Genomic DNA, 25,122 nt, shown 5'->3' with positions numbered 1-25,122 from the left:
GTACAGCTGAGATATTTTTCAATGTGCTCTCTCCATCCTTACACTTTTTAACTTTATTTATTCTCCCCTCTCTCTCAATAGTTCTCATATGGATCTAGTTCTCCAGCGTTATCCAACCGCCAGCGATTTCCCACCTTCTTCCGTACGCACCCGTCAGCGACTTTGCATAATCCCACACGTGTGCGGCTCTTCCAGAAGTGGGAATGGACAAAGATCGCCACCATCCAGCAGACCACTGAAGTCTTTACCTCGGTCAGTCCTGCATGCGCAGCTCTCTCTCTTATTTATCTGACTCAGTGCAGTCATACTGGGGTTTTCCAGGTCTTGAGATTTTTGGGCTTTTCTGCTTTGCCGCCAAATGAGATTTTAGTGTGAAAACACAAAAGTAATTAACAGAGTTTCAGCATCCTAGCACTTTTCCTAAAGTACTTGAAGAACTTTCTTCCAACTGAACTATTGAAATCCATATAAATGAACACAAGAATATCTGTGGGCTGTTCAAAACATATATAGGTTTTCAATCATGTGATTCTGGTGATGTGTTAAGTTCAGATGGAGGGCAGCAAGTAAAAAAACTACATGGGAGATATTGAGGAAAGTCCTTTTTTTAGCGATTTATATCATATTTCAATAGAGATATGAATAGAAAATAACCACATATGTTCAGCATCATCCTTATGTCATGAAGAGGGTCGAGTTTTCTACTGAACTGAACTCTACTGAAATATATTTGCCTGTCATCAAAGTGGTAGATACTGTATAAGCTATTACGTTACATGAAAAAATACTATAGTAAATAGTGTTTGGAAGCATACTATTGATAATTACTTGAATTTAACTGTTGTAGTAATTATATTGCTGTTGCTGTGGTACAACTGTAGTAATAAACAAATTATTCAATAGGCTTTATTATACACTGTCGCAATGCACCATAGTTTACACTAACGTTACAATATTTTGTAACAGTTTACCAGTTTACTGTGCTACAGTTTTCTGTAGCATTCATTAACAATGAGTTGTATACATCATACATGTTACTATGTGGTTCAAAAGCATGTTTATTATAAATGACTATAGTTTTGTCCCATGCGGATATCTTCCAGACATGATGAAATAACAGATGAAAACACACAAAAGCGTGAACGAATAGTCTACATTAATATTTATTTATTTTTGTAAGAGGTAAACAGTGCTCCACATTAACAACTATCTATTTTTGTCGCTAGGACGCGATCAAAAAACTTACCATCAACAAATATTCACCTCTGCTGCGCATCTCAATTTTGGCGTTACGTTTGTTTTTACTCTGTCGAAACGCTAGTAAAGACATGGGTTATTGCAAAACAAGACTAGGATTTCATTGCAGTGATTACATGGCAGGGTACATTATTTATTTCTCCAGTATTTTGTATAGGTGTGTTGGTGTTTGTATTTGATTTTTATATAACACATTAACATATAATACACATTGCTAGGCTTTTATCTAATAGTTATTAGTGCTGTCAAATGAATAATTAGTTTGTACACATGGATGTTTTGAATTAATGTTTATTGCATGCCTTTTCTTCCATTTTTCACCCATTTTTTTTTTACTTTCCCACCTTTATGAGCAAAAACTTTTGAAAATCTGTAAAAGCTGTTTGGCATTTATCATTTTGGCCGATTTAAACAATCATAAACAGCATAACACAGAAACATTTTGATGTTCTGATTCCGATTCCTATATTTTTACTATGTAAAATCTTGCGCATCATCAGTGACGTCATGTGAAAACAACCTATAGTATGAAGGCGAAATAGGACTCGAAGGCTAATTTTTACCCCTATAGACCATGAAATTCATTAAAAACTACCAGAATTAATAATATAAAGTAAAATGCATCATTCCATGTGCTATTTCTGGTTATGTGTGGCAACCAAACCTCTGCAATGTGGATTGTTTTGTGAACCTGTCGAAATTGAAAGGCTTTGCATTGGTTTTGTCAAGTCTTAAAGAGGACATATGTTACTTTTTACATGATGTTAAAAAAGTCTGTGATGTCCCTAGAGTGTGTATGTGAAGTTTCACCTTAAAATACCCTATAAATAATGTGTTATAACGCTCTGAAACTGCCCCTTTCAGGCTTTAATCCTAATGGTGCCATTTGGTGACTGTCACTTTAAATTGCCTACAAATGCCTATGCATCAGCATAGTGGCAGATTCAAAAACAAGACTAACGTCCTATGCTAATAAGGGAGAGATTGTCACTAATGGGCGGGGCTTTAACTCTCTGATGACACGTACAAAGGGAGAATGTCAATCAAAGTGTTTCTGTACACTGTTTTAATAAAGTATGATTATATAATTGTTTCATTATAACTTTTTCCCTTTAGAAGCTGTCCAAATTCACAGACTATTACCACACAGCTGTGTTTAATACAATTATATAAGTGATTTTTGCATAATAGGTCCCCTTTAAAGGCACAGCAACCAAAACATAAATAAAGTAAAAGAGATACGGGTGTAAATGAAGCATCAGTTATGATGAAAACTAAATTATGACTAAATTAAATTAATAAATGCTATAATTTGATCTTAGGTATTAAATTATGTAAATTATGCAGAAATCGACACAAAGAAATAAAAGTTCTGGTGTTCGGTGACTGGATTTTCAGTGAAGGTGAAATCAGCATAGAAAAGCAGGTTTTGTTTCTAAACATCATCAAACACCATCAGAAGTAATAATGAAGTATTTAAATGCTGTGAAATGATACCCACTGCTCTGCATTTTCTTTTCTTGGGTTTCAGTTTTGACAGGTTCTATGGCACATTGTTTTGTGAGCCTGTCATAACTAAATGATTACTCTGTTTGCACAAAAAAACAGAAAAGAAGCTAAAAATAGCAGAAATCCACATAAATTAACACATACTATTTAGTGTACAGTGACTATAGGCATGGATATGCATGCATATGTTTTATCTAAACACTATAATATTCACTGAATACCAGCAGAACTACTATTGGCAGAAATGGCAGAACTGCCATTTTAGTACAGAGTAGCGCTCCTTTGAAATGAATGTGGGACCAAGGTGTATTGGAGGACTGGCCATCCAGAGCCAGAGATATATACATACATATATACATATATGAATGATCAGGAGGTACAGCTGGTCAGTATGCAAATATTTTTAAATTACAAAAATTATAATTTTATATCGATGGATAAGTGACCGCACAAGCTTTTTTGACAAAGAACATGTGTTTTTGTGCATGGATGTGTATTATACTTCCTACCTGTTAAATTTGTTTCAAAGTCCAGCATCTTCAGATTGGCTTTAGACTTGAGTAGTGAGGTTGAATGACTTTTGTCCTGGGAGCCCTGTACCAATGTGGCGGCGGTATTGACGCATGCTCAGGGTCCGTATGTGGTCTGTTTGTGTATATATCTATGGAACTATGTTGTGTGTATGACCTGCAGCTCTGCATTTTCTTCTAAAAGGTTTCAGTTTTCTCAGTTTTATTGTGTGTTTCAGCTTGGATTGTTAAAAAAAAACTTAAAGGTGCTGTATCTAAGTTTTTTACTCTTTTAAAGCATAAAAATACCATAACATGTTTGCAGATATTTAAGAAACATGCTAACTGAGCGTTCTGGTTTATCTGAAAGACAATGCTAAAGTCAGATATTCTGTGAAAATGTGAGTTTTGCGCCGGAACGTCTGTCTTTGTTTTGATTCTTTTAACCCACCCACTGCCAGTTCAGCCAATTATATTTTAGCACCCCGGGTTGCCTTGGTGAAAAAAACGCATATTTCATTCACTCAGTCATGAAGGCTCTAAAAACATGTGTCTGCGACTGAAATGCGACCTTCGGTAGATAGTAGCAGACTCTGAAATGAGACTGAATTCAGAGTTTTACATGAGGTTATTAATTAGCAAATAATATAAATATTACGAATGTAAACATTAAGGGCTCTATTTTGACGGTCCATGCGCAGAGCACAAAGCGCAGGGCGCAAACGCTTTCAGGGCGTGTCAGAACGCATTTTTGCTAATTTAAGGACGGTAAAATCCGCTTTGCCCCGTGGCGCATGGTCTAAAAGGCTTGAGTTTATTTTCTTAATGAGTTATAGGTGTGTTTTGAGAATAAACCAATTAGAGTCTCATCTCCCATTCCCTTTAAGAGCCATCTGCATCGTGCCATAAGCGCATTCGCTATTTACAGGACGTTAAGTAAGTCTAAGTGGAAAAACTGAGCATTTCACTAGCAAACAGTTAACAGTTTTTTAACAGAAAACTGTTAAACAGAGCATCAACTGTGTGAGAATGAGAGATAAGGGATCTACTTTCACTTTCGCTCTTGGATAGGGAAACCTTTACGCACAGACATCAATTAGTCTATAAATAATTAATTGCATTTGTTAAGCGCAAATATTCATTTCAAAACTATTTCTAAATTCAGTTCTAATTTCCAGCAAACGAATAAATGAACAACAATAACGAAGTGTGTTCAAAAACCTGAGTTATATCCTAAAACACATGCTGTGCCACATATGGTCTAAAACCTGACAGGTTGGGAAATCTAAGCTTATTTTTAATAAAACAAATATAAATATAGATATAATAAATAATACTGGTAATAATAATAACATTACACAAAAGTAAATTGTTTTGAATTAACTGAAAAAGCCTCTCGAGATGAAGAAGGCATAAAAGCAGTGATTTTTCATATTTATGTAGGCTAGAAAATCATATGTTTTGTAATATTTTAATCCTTTATGTTCATATCCTATATCTATCCTTATTATATCCTACATATATCCTTAATATTAATTTTTTTTTATATGTAAAGATATTTGCCTATTGCTCTCTTGTGCTTATTAAGCTGTGTGTAAGCGAGGCGCAACTCTGCGCTGGAGCTTAGACCGGGTTTGTTTTGGTCTAATGAAAAATCTATTATAGTTTCTCAAAATAGCAACGCGCCAGCGGTCCGCCTCAGAACGCCTTCCTTTTTAGACCAGAACGCCTATGGGCGCACATATGAGCGCTAATGCATTTGCTATTTAAACAGCGTAGCGCAACACCTCAAAACGACTCTTGCGCCAAGCTGAAACTACCAAACAAGTATTGCGCTGCACCTTGTGCACATTGCGCGGGGTGTATGATAGGGCCCTCAGTGAGCAGGTTACATTGTAACCCTGTGTCCTAATAACACACCACATGAAGAGATTTCCAGTGATAAGCAATTGGGCTGTTTGCACCAGATGATACACGACAGAAATTTAAATACAGCCATTCAGAAGCACAGAATATTGCACTTACTGCACTTCAACAAAATGGCAAGATTTATTATCTAATTAATACACATTAAACCTCTTTAAAATTATTAAATGTACATGCTGAATCACTATTTGTTGGATTGCACTCACAGTTCTAAAGTTCAAAGGTTAATTTTAATTTTAAGGTCTGAGGTGAAGTATCTGCCTTCAGTAGTATGGCAATAAATATCATGTAAAATGGCATGAGGTGTATCTGAGGTGATCATTGTCCGTTTTCTGTTGTTTATCTGCGTGAAATAGATATTGTTTCTAATTCATTAATTTTAGGTGTGGGTTAGAACAAAAACTCCTTTTAATATGGAAAATATTCCTACTATCGCATGCTGTTGCTTTTATTTAGAACACGATTCAAATCAGCCTTTGTTGGTGTTGTCAATCTGGCAACCTGCTTTTGCGTGGTGTTTTGAACCAGGAGTGCAATATCTAGTTCAAACTTACATACTGCACCTATTAACAGGCATAGCATTTCACTTATAAACAGGCCATTTACATTCTAGTTTTCCCACAAAACAAGCTTATTCTGAAGGTCAAAAAGTTATGGTCAAGAAAACTAAATTATGTCAAAAAAAAAAAAGCAATTGAAGAATGCTATAAGCAGATCTCAGGGGTCAAATGAAGCAATAAAATATGATATGACTTCTTTAAAGGAAGCAATTTCCCTGAAAAGTGGTTTCCTTTTCCTCTCAAAACTGTTAGCAAGCTTATACGCTAAGGTTAATGCGTCACAGTGAATGCTGGTTGATTATACTCTTCTTAAACGATGAAAGACTCTTAAAGTAATTTTTCTTGATGTTGGCTGCTAGGAATATTGACCATGTCATAAATCTCTCATGCATTGATTCAGTATTGAGCTGGTGTAATTCCGCTAGGCTAATGATCCTCCTCCATCTCTTCACCAGCTCATCTCTTTTCCTCATTCACTTACATCTTTCTCTATTGACCTCTCAGTTCAATGATCTCCTCATTTCTCGATAGCACTTTTACAAAAAACCTGCCTCATCGCTCTGTGCACACATATAAGAAAAGTTTAAGTGTTAACTGCTTTTCATTTGATTGGTCATTATTTTGATATATTATATATTTTTGAATATATATATATTATATATTTGTTTTTACAGTATTATATTACTGTCATTTTTGTTGCAGTTAATTGTGATGTTTAATGCTTTTAATGTTGTTTTCATTACAAATTGTTTTCATTATTACACACACACACACACACGCACGCACGCACGCACGCACGCACGCACGCAAGCACGCACACACACATACACACACATGTACTTGCTTTAATATATATAGTTGTTTTCTTTTGTTTTTCATATATTAGATTGCATATATACAAACTAAATTTTTATTTTATATTTATAATATAATTTTTAATTTAAATTTATTTTTAAAATTTCAATTGAATTTAATTTTTATAATATCATTTATATTATTATTTTGTATTTTATTTTTATTCATTTTAAATTTATTTTATTTAAAATTTGTTATTTTTATAAAGTTTTTATTTTATTATATAATTTTAATTTTAATTAATTAATTAATAAAAAAATAATTAAATTAAATTAAATTAAATTAAATTAAATTAAATTAAATTAAATTAAATTAAATTAAATTAAATTAAATTTAATTTCATTTCATTTCATTTCATTTCATTTCATTTTCTTGTCGACTTAGTACCTTTATTAATCCGAGGTCGCCACAGCAGATGCCCTTTCAGCTGCAATCCATCACTGGGAAACATACACACACACACACACACACACACACACACACACACACACACACACACACACACACACACACACACACACACACACACACACACACACACATCTCATACTCATACACTATACGGACAATTTAGCTCACCCAATTCACCTGTACTGCATGTGTAGGGGCACCCAGAGGAAACTCGCGCGAACGCAGGGAGAACATGCAAACTCCACACAGAAACACCAACTGACCCAGCCGAGGCTCAAACCAGCAACCTTTTTGATGTGAGGTGACAGCACTACCTACTGCGCCACTGCATCGCCTATTAAATAAAATAAAATTTAATTAAATTTTTTAGTTTTTATTATAAAAAAAATTATTTAAATAAATTTTAATTTAAGTTTGTTTAATTTAATTTAATTTAATTTAATTTAATTTAATTTAATTTAATTTAATTTAATTTAATTTTATTTTATTTTATTTTATTTTATTTTATTTTATTTTATTTTATTTTATTTTATTTTATTTTATTAATAAGGAGAAGGGCTATTTTTTCCTTTGGGATTTTCTATACTTTGTTCTGCGGTTTGACCATTCATCTCATGGTCTTTTTTATTCTCCTCTTTCATTTGATCCTTGATCTTTCATGCAGGCTCTTCCTGTCCATCCTTCACTCTCTCTCTCTCTCCACAAACATCACTTCTGTCCTGTCAATCGCTCTCTTCTTCTCTCCGCAGACTCTGGATGATCTGGAGGAGCGTGTGAAGGAGGCCAACATCGAGATAAGCGTCAGACAGAGCTTCCTCACCGATCCCGCAGTGGCTGTCAAAAACCTGAAGGTGCTTTGATGAAAAATTCACCAGCCGCTCACTTCCTCTCCTCAGCCCGCGTCGGTTAGCTTTTCCAGCAGGCAGAGCGCATGAAAAATCTTACGTGAAATAAAGCAACACTCCGAGGAATCAGTTCCCTTCATCAGATCAAGTGACGCTTTGGATGCTCGTCTTGGTCCATACTTATTATTCAGTAGTCAGACAGCATTTATTTAAATAAGAAAAATATGTTGAATGAAGACCTCGTGAGAATTGGACTGCCTTTTTAAATGTTTGGCTTCACTTTTTTTTGGATATGTGATTGAAATATTCAGCACATACCGTATATATATATCTTAAAAGTGATTTATAATTTCAGTGCTGCAATACTTTATTATTTCTCTCTTTACTATGCAGAGTCTGCTCTACACTTTTCACTGTACAAAATTAATATATTTAGAAGAAAGCCTTTGAAAAATGGCCATTATTTTGTTTGGAAGCTTAAATGACGCCGGAAGTACACACTTCAGCTTTTTAGCACGTACAAACAAAATAACTGAAAGCAATAAATTACAAACATCTTTTTTTACATGTAAAACAATTCTTGTACTTCACATATAGTGGCTTATTGCTCATGTAAAGGCATTTGCAGTTGAGAGTCAAATTTATAATTTAGTATCAATAATTATTTTAATAAATAATGGTATCACTTTACATTAAGGTCATATTAGTTAATACTAGATAATGCATTACTAGCATGAACAAACAGTGATTAATACATTAATTATTAGTCTTTATTAACGTTAGTTCATGAAAAGAAGGCTGTCCATTATTAGTTCATGCAAACTCACAGTGCATTAACTAATGCTACCAAGCATTTGGATTTTAACAATGCATGATTGTGTAAATAATTCATAAATGATTTACAATTATTGTACATCATTAGTCAAGGTTAGTAAATGCTTTAACTAACACTACCTAATGAAACATTATTAGAAAGTGTGACCTAATTTGTTATCCCAGCATGTAAATATAGTTTATTTTCTTGTAGGATTTTTTGGGTTTTTGAGCAACATGTCACCTTTCACTGCATACACACACACACACACACACACACACACACACACACACGCACACACACACACACACTGAAATGAATAGCTTTCTAATTAGTGTATATTAAAGATAATTTGATAAATTACAGCAAATATATTATTAAATACTTGACTGGCCTGCCTGCAGTCCCGACCTGTCTCCGATAGATAATGTGTAGCATATTTTGAAGCGCAAAACATAAACAGTACCTTGAGTCAAACTTAATAGAATTAAAACTATAATTTAAAATGCTGTTTAACAAAGAGATTCATTCTTTTCGGCTTAGTCCCTTCTATTAATTCGGGGTCGCCACAGCGGAATGAACCACCAACTTATCCAGCACGTTTTACGCAGGAGATGGCCTTCTAGCTGCAACCCATCTCTGGGAAACATCCACACACACTCATTGACCCAGCCGAGGCTGGAACCAGCAGCCTTCTTGCTGTGAGGCAACAGCACTACCTACTGCACCACTGCATCGCCTAACAGAGAGATTTTTTTACGTTATATTTTTAACCCTTTGATGCACAAGCTATAAAATAGATATAGAAAAAATAAATTTAGACAGGTCACTTTAGACCCATGTAATGCATCAAAGGAATAATAACTGATTTATTTTGGCTTTCACTAGTTATTTTGTAAGATACCGATATTCAGCTTAACATATAATTTAAAGGCTTATCTAGATTCTAGGCCAGTCTAAAAAAAAAATCTATAGGGGGCTATAATAATATTGACTGTAAAATAGTTTAAATAAAAATGTAAATACCAAACTAAAAAAAGTAAAGCAAAGTCCTGGCTGTGGAGAAAGTGGATACAGGTACTTGACTGACCTGCCTGCAGTCCCGACCTGTCTCTAATTGAAAATGTGAGGCGCATTTTGAAGCGCAAAACATACAAGTGTCAATGGTACCTGAAGTCAAAATTAAAGAATTAAAACTATAATTAAACAGTGCTGTTTAACAGAGAGATGTTTAACACATTTATAAACATAATATTTATAATAACTAATTTCCTTTGTCTTTTACTAGTTATTTTGTAAAATACTAATATTTGGCTTGACATAATTTAAAGGCTTATCTAGGTTATTTAGGTTCATTTGCCATTGGAAAACATTAGTTTTGCATAATATTGCAAAATACTTTTCTTTTTTTTGATAATAATTTCATAGTAATAACATTGTGCGATGTGGGTTTGTCTTGTTTAACTCTTTCCTCTAATCTCTTTCCAGCGTCAAGATGCTCGAATCATTGTCGGATTATTTTATGAAACTGAAGCCAGAAAGGTGTTTTGTGAGGCAAGTGACAATTACGATTCCTTTTTTCCAAGTAGGTCTGAGCTGTCAATTTATTGTAAATCACTTCAGCACAATTCAGTTCGATGCCTCCACTCTGCCTGTGTTAACTCACCGAGGCTTAACCGAGATTAAAATATTGAATACGATTATGGCTTGAGCACAGACTTTCAAAACATGGTGTCGTCTTTGGCAGGTCTTCAAAGAGAAACTGTATGGTAAGAAGTACGTATGGTTCCTCATCGGCTGGTACGCCGACAACTGGTTTAAGATCAAAGATCCGGCCATCAACTGCACAGTGGAGAACATGACAGAAGCTGTGGAGGGACACATCACCACTGAAATCGTCATGCTAAACCCTGAGACCGTCCGCGGGGCTTCCAACCTGGTGAGACTTTCACAACAGGATCATGATTATATGACATTCGTGTTGTTTATATATTCAGATGAAGTCGAAATGACTAGCGTTCCTGTGAAATTTTAATTCTTTAAAAATTATTTCCCGAGTGTAATTTAACAGAGAGATTTTTGTCAACACATTTTTATACAATAAAATATTATACAACCCTAAATCAGAAAAGTTGAGACAGTATGGAAAATGCAAATAAAAAAGTCATTTACTTTGACCTGTATTTCATTACAGACAATATGAACACAAAATATTTCACTTTTGTCTGGTCAATGTCATTTCATTTGTAAATCCACATCCTTTCTTGTCATTCAGACCGACAACACATTTAAAAAAAAATTGGAACAGGAGCAATTTAGGGCTAATCAGGTAAATTGGTTAAATTATACGGATCAAACGGATGATGTCAACAGGTGATTGTTATTATGATTTGGTACAAAAGCAGCATTCAAGAAAGGTCTAGTCCTTTAGGAGCAAAGATGGGCCGAAGATCACCAGTTTGCCAACAAATACGCCCATGCATATTCTAACCAGACAATACAAAACCACATTCTGCACACATTACAAATTCCTGGCTGCAGAAGGAGAGGATACAGGTACTTGACTGGCCTGCCTGCAGTCCTAACCTGTCTCCAATAGATAATGTGTGGCGTATTTTGAAGTGCAAAATGCGAACAACTTAGAGCCCATACTGTTGCCCAGCTTAAGACTTTTTTTGCAGGAAGAAAGGGACAAAATGACACCTGAAACACTTCATCACTTGTTGTCTTCAGTCCCTAATCATCTTTTAAGTGTTGTGAAAAGGAATGGCAGCATTGCAAAGTTCTAAATGCTTTCTGTTCCAAGTTTTATAGAAATGTGTTGCAAAAACCAAAATTGGAAAATGTGTTTATTTAGGGAAAAACCTAATACAAATCATGAGGAACACATTAAGTAATGTTTGTTGCATTGTCTGCAATTAAATACAAGTCAAAGTAAATTGTCAAATCACTACTTTATTTTTTATTTGTGTTTTCCCAACCTTTTCTGATTTGAGGATGTAGAAAACACTGAAAGTTATCTTATGTTAAAACACAATCAGTATTTGCGTGGTACAATATCGCTTGGTTTTGCTTGGCTTGGGAAGTGTTGGAAAATCCACCAAATTTAAGCCGAACTGAATCGCGCTTATTATTTTACTCTTTAAGGTGCAGTATTTTGGATTGACTAGTGATTAAACTAGGTCTAGCGTGTCTGCCATGTTTGTAGTTTGTTTACACTTTTCACCCACGTTTGTAGTTCTAATCAATTTCACATCCAACGTGCAATGTATTGTGGGCAGTATTAGCAGTTAGAGTATGGACGCTTTTACGCTTAATTTTTTACTAAAAATAGTAAACCATTCGGGTACCTTTGGCATACTCTTTTAAACATACTACGGTTTGGAACATACAAGTTCTATTTTCAAATACTATTTAGTATAGTTCTGCCCACTTCAGACTGATGAATGAATATTTTCTTGCATAGTCCGCTTGGCGCTATAATGCATTCACAATGGTATGAACTGCTATAGGGGTGCTCAAATGTAATTTTAAATGATCTGTTATTTTAATTATTATTGTTTAAGTAACAGATCAACGCAAAGTATTTCTCACCTTTTTTAAGGGCTGTCCCTGCTCTTAATAATTTATTGAAGATACAATTCTTGCACAGACTGGTCTTTCAAAAAAAAAAAAAATTGTATATATATATATATATATATATATATATATATATATATATATAGTTAGGAAATGCATTTAGTTAATGTTCTTTTGCCTGTTTAATTTTTTCTCTCAAAGTGCCAGTAACTGCAGACTTTTTATGAATCACCAAGGACAAGATTTTTAGCAAAAAATAATAAAAAAAGCCACCTACATCTTGAATTACCTGAGGGTGCTTAGATTACTGGTATTTAAAGTTTTTGGATAGATTGCTTTTTAATCCTTTGAAACTCCTCCACAGACCTCACAAGAGTTCATTGCTCAGCTGATGTCACGTCTCGGTGGCAAAAACCCAGAAGAGACCGGTGGCTTCCAGGAAGCTCCTTTGGCGTATGATGCCGTCTGGGCTTTGGCTCTGGCCCTCAACAAAACTGTGGCCCCGCTGAGGGCCAAAGGCTGGGGCTTGGAGGACTTCAACTACAACAACAAGGAAATTACTGCCGAGATATACAGAGCCCTCAACACCAGCTCGTTTGAAGGAGTGTCTGTAAGTTTAGTAACTTCTCTGAAAAAACAGAAGGAATAAAATAGTGTGATTAAAATTTTTTCCAGACTTTAATTTCCCAGATCTGTCAAAAAGCCTCTTTAAATTTTAAACTCTCAGAGATGCTCATCAGTCTCAGGCGATCTATTTTTTTATATGCAAGCAACTATTCTCAAACTCATTATAGGATGATTTAGCCTTTGTCCAACAGATTGTTCTGCTTTATTGAAGAATCACAAATGTGACCCAGGACCACCAGAACCAGTCATAGGTTCACCATTTTTGTAATTGAGATTTATACATCAACTAAAGGCTAAACAATAAGCTTTACATCGTTGTATGGTTTGTTAGAACAATTTTTGACCTGAGATAATCACATTAAAAGTGGTCCAAATGAAGTTACTAATTCATGATCAAGAGTTTTGATATATTTGCAATAGAAATTTGAAAAAATAACTTCCTGGAGCATGACCATTACCTAATATTGATTTTTTTTTTCATAAAATAAAAAAGCAATATATTTGACCCAAAGAATGATATTTTGGCTATTACCAAAATATTCCTTTGCCACATAAGACCAGGGTCGTATGAAGTATTTATTTACGTATGAAGTATTTATGCATATTCCATATGTATTGTAATCATATTTTTCCATGTGTGTATCATAGGGTCATGTCGTGTTTGATGCTCAAGGTTCACGTATGGCCTGGACTCTCATTGAGCAACTCCAAGGTACAAACAAAACATAAAACCCTATATCAAATCGTCACCTTATAATTATTAGGATCTATCTGAAATTTTTGTCAAAATATAGTTATTGACATATTCTTATTAAATGCAACATATTTACATTATGGGATGTTTTTTATAAGTTGTTTGCATTTTAAGACTTTTATTTAAAAAACAAATGTTACACACATACTGTTTGCTATATGGAATGCAAAAGCTTTGAAGCTCAATATCTCAAAATCGATCAGAACGCAGATAGAACCCTGCACTGAATAGCTAATAAGCTTATGCCCTTTCAGTGTTTTTAATAGGCAAATATGGCAGTATTTAAAAGATTATGGCCCAGTTTTGTGAAGCTATTTTCACCTCGTCATTCATCCATTGTAAATGGAGCATTTCATTGTCTGTAATTTATCAACCAAGTTATAATCTTGTTAAATTGTGTTGAAAAAGAGTGTTTTATAACTTTGATAAGTGCAGTATACACATCTGAGAAATAAAAAGTAATTGCCAATAACATTTCCAGAATCTCTTTTAAATTATGTGCGCCTAATTATATTTGCAGCTTCAAAAAATAAATAAATAAATAAAAAAGGATATGTAAAATGAACAGTGCTTTCAGGTTCTGTTCTATTTTATTAATGAAATAAAAGCCACTTAAGTTCACTTAAAGTGAGTATATGAAATGCAGTGCACATAATGTTGATGGGCTGACTTACATACTAAAGCACATGTGAAGCTTAAAGATTATGATTTTAGCTGTAGTTGTATTGCGTTTAAATGTAATGTATCTGAAATATTCTCAATTGCATATTTTCCATAAATGCCTGTTAATACATCAAGCAGCACACGTTTCATTTATTTCAAACATAATAGTATTATGAAAGTGAATATAAAGATCCACTGTAAGCCCTACTTTACTGGGTGAAAATAAGTTTATTTAGCTAATAGCATTTTGTCCATCCGTCCGTCCATCCGTCTATCCGTCCATCTGTCCATCCATCTATCTGTCTGTCTGTCTGTCTGTCTGTCTGTCTGTCTGTCTGTCTGTCTGTCTGTCTGTCCGTCCGTCCGTCCGTCCGTCCGTCCATCCATCCATCCATCCATCCATCCATCCATCCATCCATCTACAGTGTCTGTCTGTCTGTCTGTCTGCCTGTCTATCTGTCTGCTTGTCTATCTGTTTATCTATCTTTTTTGTTAAAAAAGTACACAAACTTTTCCCTAAAAATTTTCACTGTATCTCTACATGTTTTTGCTTTTATCATCATTTGTAGGTAGATATCGGTAGAAGCGTCTGCTAAAAGAATAAAAGCCAATGTAATAATAGTTAATGATTTACAGTAAATGTTTACTTACAATTTTAGATTTGGCAGAAATGACACTTTGTTTAAACAAAAGTTCTCCAATGATATATGAATTGCTGCTGTTGGATGTCGTTAGTAGACAAATCAAACTAGTAAGAGTATAAAAAAATAAGAGTTTGATTAGAAATAATATCAGGAAACCTTCCAATGATAGGGTATATGCCGAAGCATGCTAAAAAGACTTTTAATTTGCCAGTAACCTGGGTTAACCGCTTCCGGTGACTTAAATACCATTGCAAAATCGGCGCGTTTAAGGTCTGTTTTCTTTAAAAATCAGTGATCTCCACTGGCTGAGTTATATCCAATATAAAGTGGGTCTCAGATTTTGCAAGAAGCACTGCATTAAATTACATTTTCCCCGCCATGTATTTATAATATGAGCATTTATTTTGCCCCAGTATATTGAATGGAGCTTCTGCACTAGCCTGCCGATTCTGACAGGCGCGTAGGAGTAAACAGCTTTTTGTCTTGTTTTACACTTGAGCAACTAAATGAATGCCAAAGTCTATTTAACTAATTGAATGTTAATTACATTACAACAGGAACAAAAGGAACCGTATAAAATGGAAAAAAATTCACAATGAAAGGTCACCGGAAGTTTATCAGTATGGGAACAGCACTAGCTCGGCATATACCCTATCCACTGTGTAAAGACAACGTAAACATCCATCTATCTTACTTACTACTTAGTACTTTACTCTGTCTATGGTTGTAAATTAGCGTTAAAGATTTCTGAATGACCCATATTTCTTGTTTAGTTTCAGTGAATGGTTTGGACTGGTGAAAGAGTCGAACTTACATGTTGTGAACATTTGTCTCCATATTACATTAAAGTCTTTGATTTCCAAAGAGCAGGGTTTTTCTGCAACATGTTCCCTTTAAGATTAACTTTGATCAATGCGGTTAGGCTTGTTTTTTTTTTACATCTTCGACCCACTGATGCAGCTCTATGTCGACTACTTTGCAGATTTGTTGAGTCAGACCTCTTTTGAAGTTTTTTATTGCAGTGCTTGGTGCAATGTGACCTTTAGTTGACACGCTGTTAATTAGAGCCGATGTTTTAAAATAGCATTACATTATTTATTCTGTCTATAATATGTTCATTTATAATTCTTTTTATTTTTGTGTGATGTTTTTTATTAGATTATTGGACTCGAGTATGATTTTTTGGAATATATAATTTAAGTGATATTTTTATTTTTGCAAATAATTTAAATTAAATGTTTGTCCTGGAAGAATTTTCCACACAGTCAAATTCAGAATTATTAGCCCCCTTTGAATTTTTTTCTTTTTTAAATATTTGCCAAATGATGTTTAACAGAGCACAGAGCAAGGAAATTTTCACAGTATGTCTGATAATATTTTTTTTCTTCTGGAGAAAGTCTTATTTGTTTTAGTTTAGCTAGAATAAAAGCAGTTTTTAATTTTTTAAACACCATTTCAAGGTCAAAATTATTAGCCACTTTAAGCTATATATCTTTTCCCGATAGTCTACTGAACAAACCATCGTTATACAATAACTTGCCTAATTACCCTAACCTGCCTAGTTAACCTAATTAACCTAGTTAAGCCTTTAAATATCACTTTATGCTGTATATGTATGGTTGAAGTCAGAATTATTGACCCCAGAGCAATATTTTCCTTTACATGATCCTCCAGTTATACAAAAATATGTACAACAGTAAGGAAAAGCGACATATAAACAGACAAGGTTTTATAACAGAAAACCATTAGGTTGATATATAAGAGTTATACTCAATCAAATCGGTCAAAAAGCAAACAAATATATATTTTTGAACATTTGTGTAATTGTGTCTATAATAAATATACTTTTAACAATGTTAGACTTGTCAATTTAAAAATAAAAGAAAGCATTATGTTGAAAAAAATGTACAACTAGTGTTTTCTTGTTTCGAGAAATTAAATTATTGTCTAAGAAATAATTTATATTATATAACATGACAAAAGCAACAACAACCGGGCCATTAGAAGAAAAAATCCTTTGTGTTTAGCCCTGAAAAAGTTTAAAATGTAATTCAAAATAGTCTTCAAAAGTCTTACATTTGACTTATTGAAACCTGTAGAACCCTGATATATATATATATATATATATATATATATATATATATATATATATATATATATATATATATATATATATATATAGATAGATAGATAGATAGATAGATAGATAGATAGATAGATAGATAGATAGATAGATAGATAGATAGATAGATAGATAGATAGATAGATAGATAGATAGAGATAACTAAATTATATTTTATCATCTTTGTTTATTAGTATTGTTATGTGTTTTTTATAATGCTGCTTTATTAAGTAACTTATGTTTTTGAATGATGTATTGAATATTTCTTACCAGTGGTGTCATAAATATAGCCAATGCTGCTGATATGGCATTCAAACATGAATGAATAAATATTAGTTTTTACAGTGTCACATCAAATAACACAGACTTATTCAGTGCAGTAAACATGAAACAGGACAAAATACTAAGTGAAATGGATGTACATGGGTTTTGCCACATGTGTGAATTGTTTGTACATGTTACATTTGTAGATTTCTAAATATATATGTTAAACATACTTGTTAACTGATATGAAACTAGCAGATAGAGTCTATAGGTGAAAGCAGATAAATCAAGGAGGGAACATGTATCTTTAAATGCACACTCAAAAAATCCAAACAATTAGTTTAAGATGAGCTGAAACAACACAATTCTTCAGTTTTTTGGGGGGACAACTTGTAAAAACAAATAAGTTAAACATAATAAAATTCCTTCATGCTGTTTGAACACAAATCAATTGTGTGTAATTGTGTTTGTTTTTACAGTGCATGTTTATTTATACACAGAAAATTATACATCCAAAGCACTTGAAAAGTAGGTGAAAAAGAAAAAAAAAAGTATTTTGAGTGCCTTGTACTTAAGACTTTTTAAGTCTTTTCCAAAGATCATTGTCACATCAATTACCCCTGAAGCGCTTTTTATTTGATTGGATTGTACATGTGTACTTATAATTCAAGCACAGATGACGGTGTTTCTGTTTCAAGTTTGAGGCTGAAAAAGTTGTTCACTCTCTTTTGTTCAGGTTTTGGTTGTCTTTCATTTCACTTCTAACTTTTTTTTTCTCAGGTGGCAGCTATAAGAAGATTGGCTACTATGACAGCACAAAAGGCAACCTGTCCTGGTACGGAAACGACAAATGGATCGGTAAGAGAAACCGGCCCTTTTTTTTCTGCTCGTCCAGACAGCTCTGTCCATTCCACTCCTGTCACCTTTCACAGCCACACTCGGCCTGTCGAGATTGAGGCTTACCAGTATTGATTTCTGTTGGCTCAACAAAGCCCTGTCGCACTCTTTAATACATCACTAACAATTAGCTGTCCTTTCTGCTAGCGGAGGCCATACAGACCCAGGGGAGCGAGGCTGCGGAGCCCGTCTGACCTTTGTGCAGCTCTGCAAAATTTCTCCATTGACAAACCGGTATTGATGAAAACCGTGTAAGGTGCAGAGCGGATCAAATGAAAATGTGTGATGATGCTCAAAAAGGACAGAGTGTGAAATTGAAAAAAGTAATTTAATTTCATAACGGGGAGGTAAACCAAGGTTTTTTTTCTGACAGGCAACAAAAAATCCATTTTTATTAATATATATCTTTGATTTTGGTCCATTTAGATGTTTGACTGAAACAAAGGAATCAGGGTTTGACTTGTTAGCATGATTCAGTTCTCTAGATCTAACACAAAGCTGTAATAAATGCTTTTAAAATGCAACATAAATGCTTTATTCATATCACAAATTGGTATAGATGTTAAATGAATGTGTTGTAAAGTACATTGTGCAATTCGGAGTGTGCTTCATGCAGGTGATTAGACAGACCACCTGTAGGTGAAACTCTTTACCTCTTCCTATGCACCTTTTTTATAAACATATCATGATTCTGGGAAAACATTGTGCAATTCTGAGTGTGTCTTATGCAGGGGAGTGGGCTTGACAAACCACCTGTAGTGCACATTCTTTCCTCTCCGTTTGCTCGGAAAAAATGTAACTAATTTCAAAAAATGAACTACCATAGACTTGCCATAACATTTATGTACTGCACTATCTAATATTTATATAAGTATTTATGTACTTTTTTGTTTTTTGGAAAAATCATTGGATATGAATAGAGGCCAGATTTACAATCAGTTCATATCATATCATAGCAAAATCTGCTTTGCAGTTTTCAAATTAATAATAATAATATAAACATTTACTAAAGAGGAGCTGAAAAACCACGGACAGTCTTTTTTTGTGGCAGACCTTTTGTGGCCGTTACCTATTCAGAATTTAATGTTAATCATGCAAGCTAATGTACTGATAATTTCAGGAATCTATTAGTACTTTATTGGTATTTGCTGCTTTATTTAATGCCCCTCAACATGACTTAAAGGGTTTGTTCATAAAAAAATAAAAACAATTGTAATCATTTGCTTCTCAGTTTGGCACTTTCACTTTCATTCAGGAACATTTCATGCATCCCCCCGTGACAAATGAGATATCAGAGTATGAACAGCTGGAAGAGGGATTGTTTTAAATGGAATGATACTGCATGCCGTATGGGGAAAAAGAACTCGGCAGTTTGCGATGCAGGTGTCTGTGGTCCTTCACTAACTCGATTGGTGCAGAGAATAGTGTCAACATGCCGTGTGTGTATACAATATCTTGTCGCAAAATCCTATATGACGATAATAGTTTGATTAAGGTGTTTACATGTTTGTGCTGCACTTCAATAATGCGACTAAAATCAGCATACTCCACGTCGTAAGTCATTTTCTGTTTAGTTTGATTATGACCTTAATTGGATTAAACTAATCAAAAATAGCTGTTTACATGGTACTCCTAATCAGAGTATTGTCTTAATTATATTGAAATCAGATCGTTGGTGTCCATGTAAATGTATTCACTGACTATCATAGTATTTTTTTATTCCCACTATAGATGTCAATGGCTGCTGGTTTCTAACGTTCTTCAGAATATCTCGTTTTGTGTTCAACAAAAAAAGAAATTCATAAAAGTTTAGAACCACTTGAGGGTGTGTAAATTGTGAGGAAATTGTCATTTTTTTGTGAACTATCCCTTTAACCGTGTTTTTTTGTAGATTACATGCATTCTGTCATCTTCACTGCTTGTTTGCCGTTTTATTTTGACTGGTTTATGCTCCACAAAATGAAAGTTAGCTCCTGTAATTAAAATTCATGCGCCGTCATTAATTCACTCATAGAATTTTCCACTCCCATTGGCCCCTTTAATTGATTGTATTTGCATACTAATTTGCCCTTTTTATTAAATCTGGCCATAGAAGTCGTTATTTTCATCAGGCAGTGGCACATAAAGTGCATTATCCACGCCTGTGAATGAATTCGCTCACTTACGCTCTCATTGTTTGCATTCAGCGTGTAATGAATGAGCAAACGGGTGAGCGGTTTCACACTCAGCATATGCATGAATGTGTCAGTGGTACAGAAATGCCTCTGACGCGTATGTTTTCTCCTGCACCTCATGAATTCATTCCCAGTTTTCTGTCTTTTTTTTTGCCAGTCGGTTCTAAAGTAGCAGCGCAAACAAAGAAACGCTTTACTTTAAAAAGCATCCTGTCAGGTGTTATGTCACCTCGCTAGACTGTATTCAATAAAAATTTAGTCGTATAGCTCAACTTACTCTCTTTCTCTCGCATGGATGCTGGGATGCTATTCTAGTCAATCGTTTACGAAAGCGCCAAACGGGGCCTTCCCTATTACCCCACAAATTGGTTTTCTGCCAAGAGATGGGAATTGAATTGCCACCACCAAAATCCTGTATTTTCGCACCCGAGAGATACAGAGGCGATTATTTGCTGGATTTGCCCAGTCCTCTTCTGTGAGTCATTCTTGATTTAGACTCTAATCAGTCCTTCATGCTGTGATCCCATTGAGTGGATTCCACCACGGTAACAAAGCTGCATTGCCCTACATTAGACCAGTAATGACCTCACACTTCACCAGTGCTTGTTTTTACAATGGCTACAAGGTGAAGATCAATGTTGCAGGCTGAAGTTTCACTGCAAAGTCTGGAAGTGGAGGTGTAAAGTCTGCTTGGAGTCAAAATTGACAATGTTTATTTTGCTGGCACACAATTAATCAGTGCAAGTTAATCCACTGGAAAAAACAAAACTGTTTTGACTGTCTGACCATGTGCTTCCCCTCTGGAATGGCAGTTTCTTTCTGATGAAATCAGTTTGATGCAGTATAAATGTACAATGCATCAGGAAAGTCTTCATAGCGCTTCACTTTTTCCACATTTTTTATGTTACAGCCTTATTCCAATAATGGATTTAGTTAATTTATTTCCTCAAAAATCTTCACACAGTACCCCATAATGACAATGTGAAAAAAATAGATTTTTTAAATGTTGCAAATTTAATAGAAATAAAAAAAGAGCAATTTGGCAGCAATTACAGCCTCAAGTCTTTTTGAATATGATGCCACAAGCTTGGCACACCGGTCTTTGGGAATTTTTGCCCATTCCTCTTTGCAGTACCTCTTAAACTCTATCAGGTTGAATGGGAAGTGATGGTGTACAGCCATTTTCAGATTTCTCCAGAGATGTTCAATAGGATTTAGGTCTGCGCTCTGGCTGGGCCACTCAAGGACATTCACCGAGTTATTGTGAAGCCACTCCATTGATATTTTGGCGGTGTGCTTCGGGTCATTGTCCTGCTGGAAGATGAACCATCGCCCCAGTCTGAGGTCAAGAGCACTTTGAAGCAGGTTTTCATTCAGGATGTCTCTGTACGTTGCTGCATTCGTCTTGCCCTCTGTCCTGACTAGTCTTTCATTTGGAATAAGGCTGTAATATAAAAAAAATGTGGAAAAAGTGAAGCGCTATGAGTACTTTCTGAATGCACTGTACAGTATGTGTTAATTAACAGGTTCCATATTTTGTGGTTCACATAGTGTTTTCTGTTCATTTACTGTTATGGATTGCATCATGGGAGTTTTATTTTTTAACAAACATAGTTTGATGTTAAAGATTTAAACTACTAGACAAACTACTGGCAGTTGTTACCAGGTTTTTGTACTGAAATTTACCACTCAAACACAGACTATATATCACTTCAGAGTATTAAAACAGGATGTTTGCAGGGCCTTAAAATGTATTAAAAGTTGATAAAACATGAGAAAATGAAGGCCCTTAAAAGGTATTAAAAAGTCTTAATTGTGTTTTACGAGGTCTTAAATTTTGTTCAAGCGTTGTCCAAAGACTCCAAAAAAAGCATAAATATATTTATTTCCCTCCTATTATTAACAATGGCGTGGGCGATCCAAACGATTCAGGCTGGGCCCGTCCGGCCAAGTTTCTCCGTCTACATCAGGGGTGTCAAACTCAATTCCTGGAGGGCCGAAGCCCTGCACAGTTTAGTTCCAACTCTGCTCCAACACACTTACCTGTAGGTTTCAAACAAGCCTGAAGGACTCAATTAGTTTGATCAGGTGTATTTAATTAGAGTGTCAGGGTGATGATGATGTCATGTAATTTGCAACAAACGCAGGAAGATGATGTGACGCTCTCCACATGTATCGAAACCATAGAGAGAAACAGATGGCAAAATGGGAAAATGTAAGTTTGAGCACTCCTGGTTGGAGACAGACGAGTTTAAACAGTGGCTGAAGCCTGTTGTTGAAAACAGCCGCATAATTTATTATTTCATGCTTTGTTAGGTCTTAAAAAAAATCTTTAAAAGATATTGAAATTTTCTTTAGGATTGCTGCATATACCCTGTAAAAATGCAGCAAAGTCTGGAAGAAGTGTAGGGGTAAAGTTAGCTTGGAATCAAAATTGATAATGTTTATTTTGCTGGCGTGCATTTGATCCGTTCACATGGTGTTTTCTGTTTATTTACGGTTGTGGATTGCATTATGGGAGTTTTGTCTCTTCTCTGTCAACGTTTTATGTTGACTGCAAATCAATAAAAGTGACTTTTTGGCATTCTAGTAGTTTGAGACAAGATATTGTTTAAGAAATAATATAGAGAGAGTTAAGTCTGTAAAATAACAGGAAAAAATACTGGCAGTTTGTTATCAGGTTTTTGGACTGTGATTTACAACAAAAACACAGACTATTTATCACTTCAGAGTATTAAAAATGCATAAAAGTCTGGAAAAAGTGTTGGAGTAAGGTGCAATTAAAAAAAATAATTGACAATCTTTATTTTGCTGGTGCACAATTAGTCAGTGCAAGTTGATCCACTGAAAGAAACAAAACTGTTTTGACTTTCTGACCATGTGCTTTTTAAGATGGACTGGAAGTTCCTTTCTGATAACGTCCGTTTGATGCAATGTAAAAAAAATTGGTTATTTAACAGCCGTAATTTGTAGTTCACGTGGCGTTTTATGTTTATTCACAGTTGTGAATTGCATTATGAGAGCATTAGCTCTTTCCTGTCGACGTTTGATGTTGAGAATTCAAAACAGCAAATCTATAGAAGTGACTTTTATTGGCATTTTTAATAGTTTGAGACAAAATATTGTTTAAGAAATAATAATAATAATAATAATAATAATAATAAAAGAGAATTACAGCTGTAAACTAACTGGACAAACTACTGGCAGTTATTTACCAGGGTTTTGTATAATAGCAGGAAAAAGAATTGGTATTTTTGATCACCAGTGATCTAATCCTTGCAGATCGCTGGAGAACTGCACATCCAGCCTGATCTCACGAGAAAACTTAAGTATTTTATGTTTTGGTAGTTCAGTGGCTAATTCGTATGAGTTCATACAAGTTCAGTCGTATGAAATTGTACAATTTTAAAAAGGAGGCATGGCACCTAACTCCACCCCTAAACCCAACTGTCATTGGGAGATGAGCAAATCATACTAAAATATACGAATTAGATCGTACAAATTTGTACAAATTAGCCACTAAATGAAAAAGTTACGAATTGCCGTGAGATTGTGTTGGCACATTTGTCTCTGAACTGGACCACAAATACCATCATGGACCTTACACACACCAGTTCCTGATCCCCATTATTACACACACACAGCTGGTAACTTATCATGTACTGATTACCTGGACTTTATAATCATGTCTCACACACACGTTGCTGGTCTTGTTAACCTGTAGTATTATGAAGCATTTTCCTGGTCTTGTCCTTCCGTGTTTTGATCCTCTACTTGTTTTCTTGGTAATGTTGTTTTGCAGCCTGTACTGACTATTCACCCGTTTCTGACTATGCTTCTGGATTACCCTTATGATTATGTCTTGCCGTTGCCTGCCTGACGATTCTCTCTTTAGGAAACTGCATGTGGATACTCATGTGCGTTGTCCAGCATTCCTATGTTACAAATGGCAGTTTGTTACCATGGGTTGTACCATAATTTACAACTCAAACACAAACTATATATATATATATATATATATATATATATATATATATATATATATATATATATATATATATATATATATAACTTCAGATTATTAAAAATGACAGCAAGAGAACATCAAACACTTTTGGAGGAAAGGTCAAGGTCCCAAAATGCAATTCAAAAGCATAAATAATGAATAACCGTTAGTTGCTGTGAGCGAAAGCCCCACTCCCTACTCTATATTGCATTTCAGTTGGAATTACATCAATGACCAGCAACTTCCAATTTACGTTGATTTTAAGACTATTAAAAGTCTTTTAATCAGCTGTTTCCCGCAGACTTGCACTCTTTGCATAGTGGCATTTCCCCTAATAGATATTTATCCCATTGTCTGTTGAAACTCTTGATTCTGATTGGCTGGAAGATGTGCAATAAAATCGTTAGTTCCAGTCCATTAGTAGTAACCATAGCAGCCCAGTTACAGTTGCCGGAGCTTCATTTAAGCATGCATTACATAGTTAAGACATCACTGAAAGATTAAGCAAATTTAATGACATCTCTGTGGTTGAGAAACAGATTGAGTGATTATTTGAGACGGGAGATGTTCAGTCATGTTTATTAGGTTAGTACAGAGGAAGGAATTATCGCATTGATTTGCTCCTAGACTCCGCCATCTATATAGCTGTCATGCTACACCAGAGAGCATTAAAACTAGGGATGTCCCGATCAGGGTTTTTTTTGCC

At 34.6% G+C, this 25,122-nt stretch overlaps 1 protein-coding gene across 1 annotated transcript in view; it reads left to right on the top strand.

Moving 5' to 3' along the window:
* gabbr1a (gamma-aminobutyric acid (GABA) B receptor, 1a) overlaps nucleotides 1–25,122 on the top strand; it is a 129,764-nt gene that overhangs the window by 67,810 nt on the left and 36,832 nt on the right. The window contains exons 9-15 of the mRNA XM_689405.10: nucleotides 82–252; nucleotides 7,777–7,878; nucleotides 10,175–10,240; nucleotides 10,434–10,625; nucleotides 12,630–12,875; nucleotides 13,541–13,604; nucleotides 18,120–18,197. Of these exons, the coding sequence (XP_694497.5) occupies nucleotides 82–252; nucleotides 7,777–7,878; nucleotides 10,175–10,240; nucleotides 10,434–10,625; nucleotides 12,630–12,875; nucleotides 13,541–13,604; nucleotides 18,120–18,197 (919 nt within the window). The remainder of the gene's footprint in view (nucleotides 1–81; nucleotides 253–7,776; nucleotides 7,879–10,174; nucleotides 10,241–10,433; nucleotides 10,626–12,629; nucleotides 12,876–13,540; nucleotides 13,605–18,119; nucleotides 18,198–25,122) is intronic.

Source organism: Danio rerio, chromosome 15, assembly GCF_049306965.1.
Source record: "Danio rerio strain Tuebingen ecotype United States chromosome 15, GRCz12tu, whole genome shotgun sequence".
In the NCBI taxonomy this organism is placed as follows: domain Eukaryota; kingdom Metazoa; phylum Chordata; class Actinopteri; order Cypriniformes; family Danionidae; genus Danio; species Danio rerio.
This window is presented reverse-complemented; position numbering and strand designations above follow the sequence as displayed.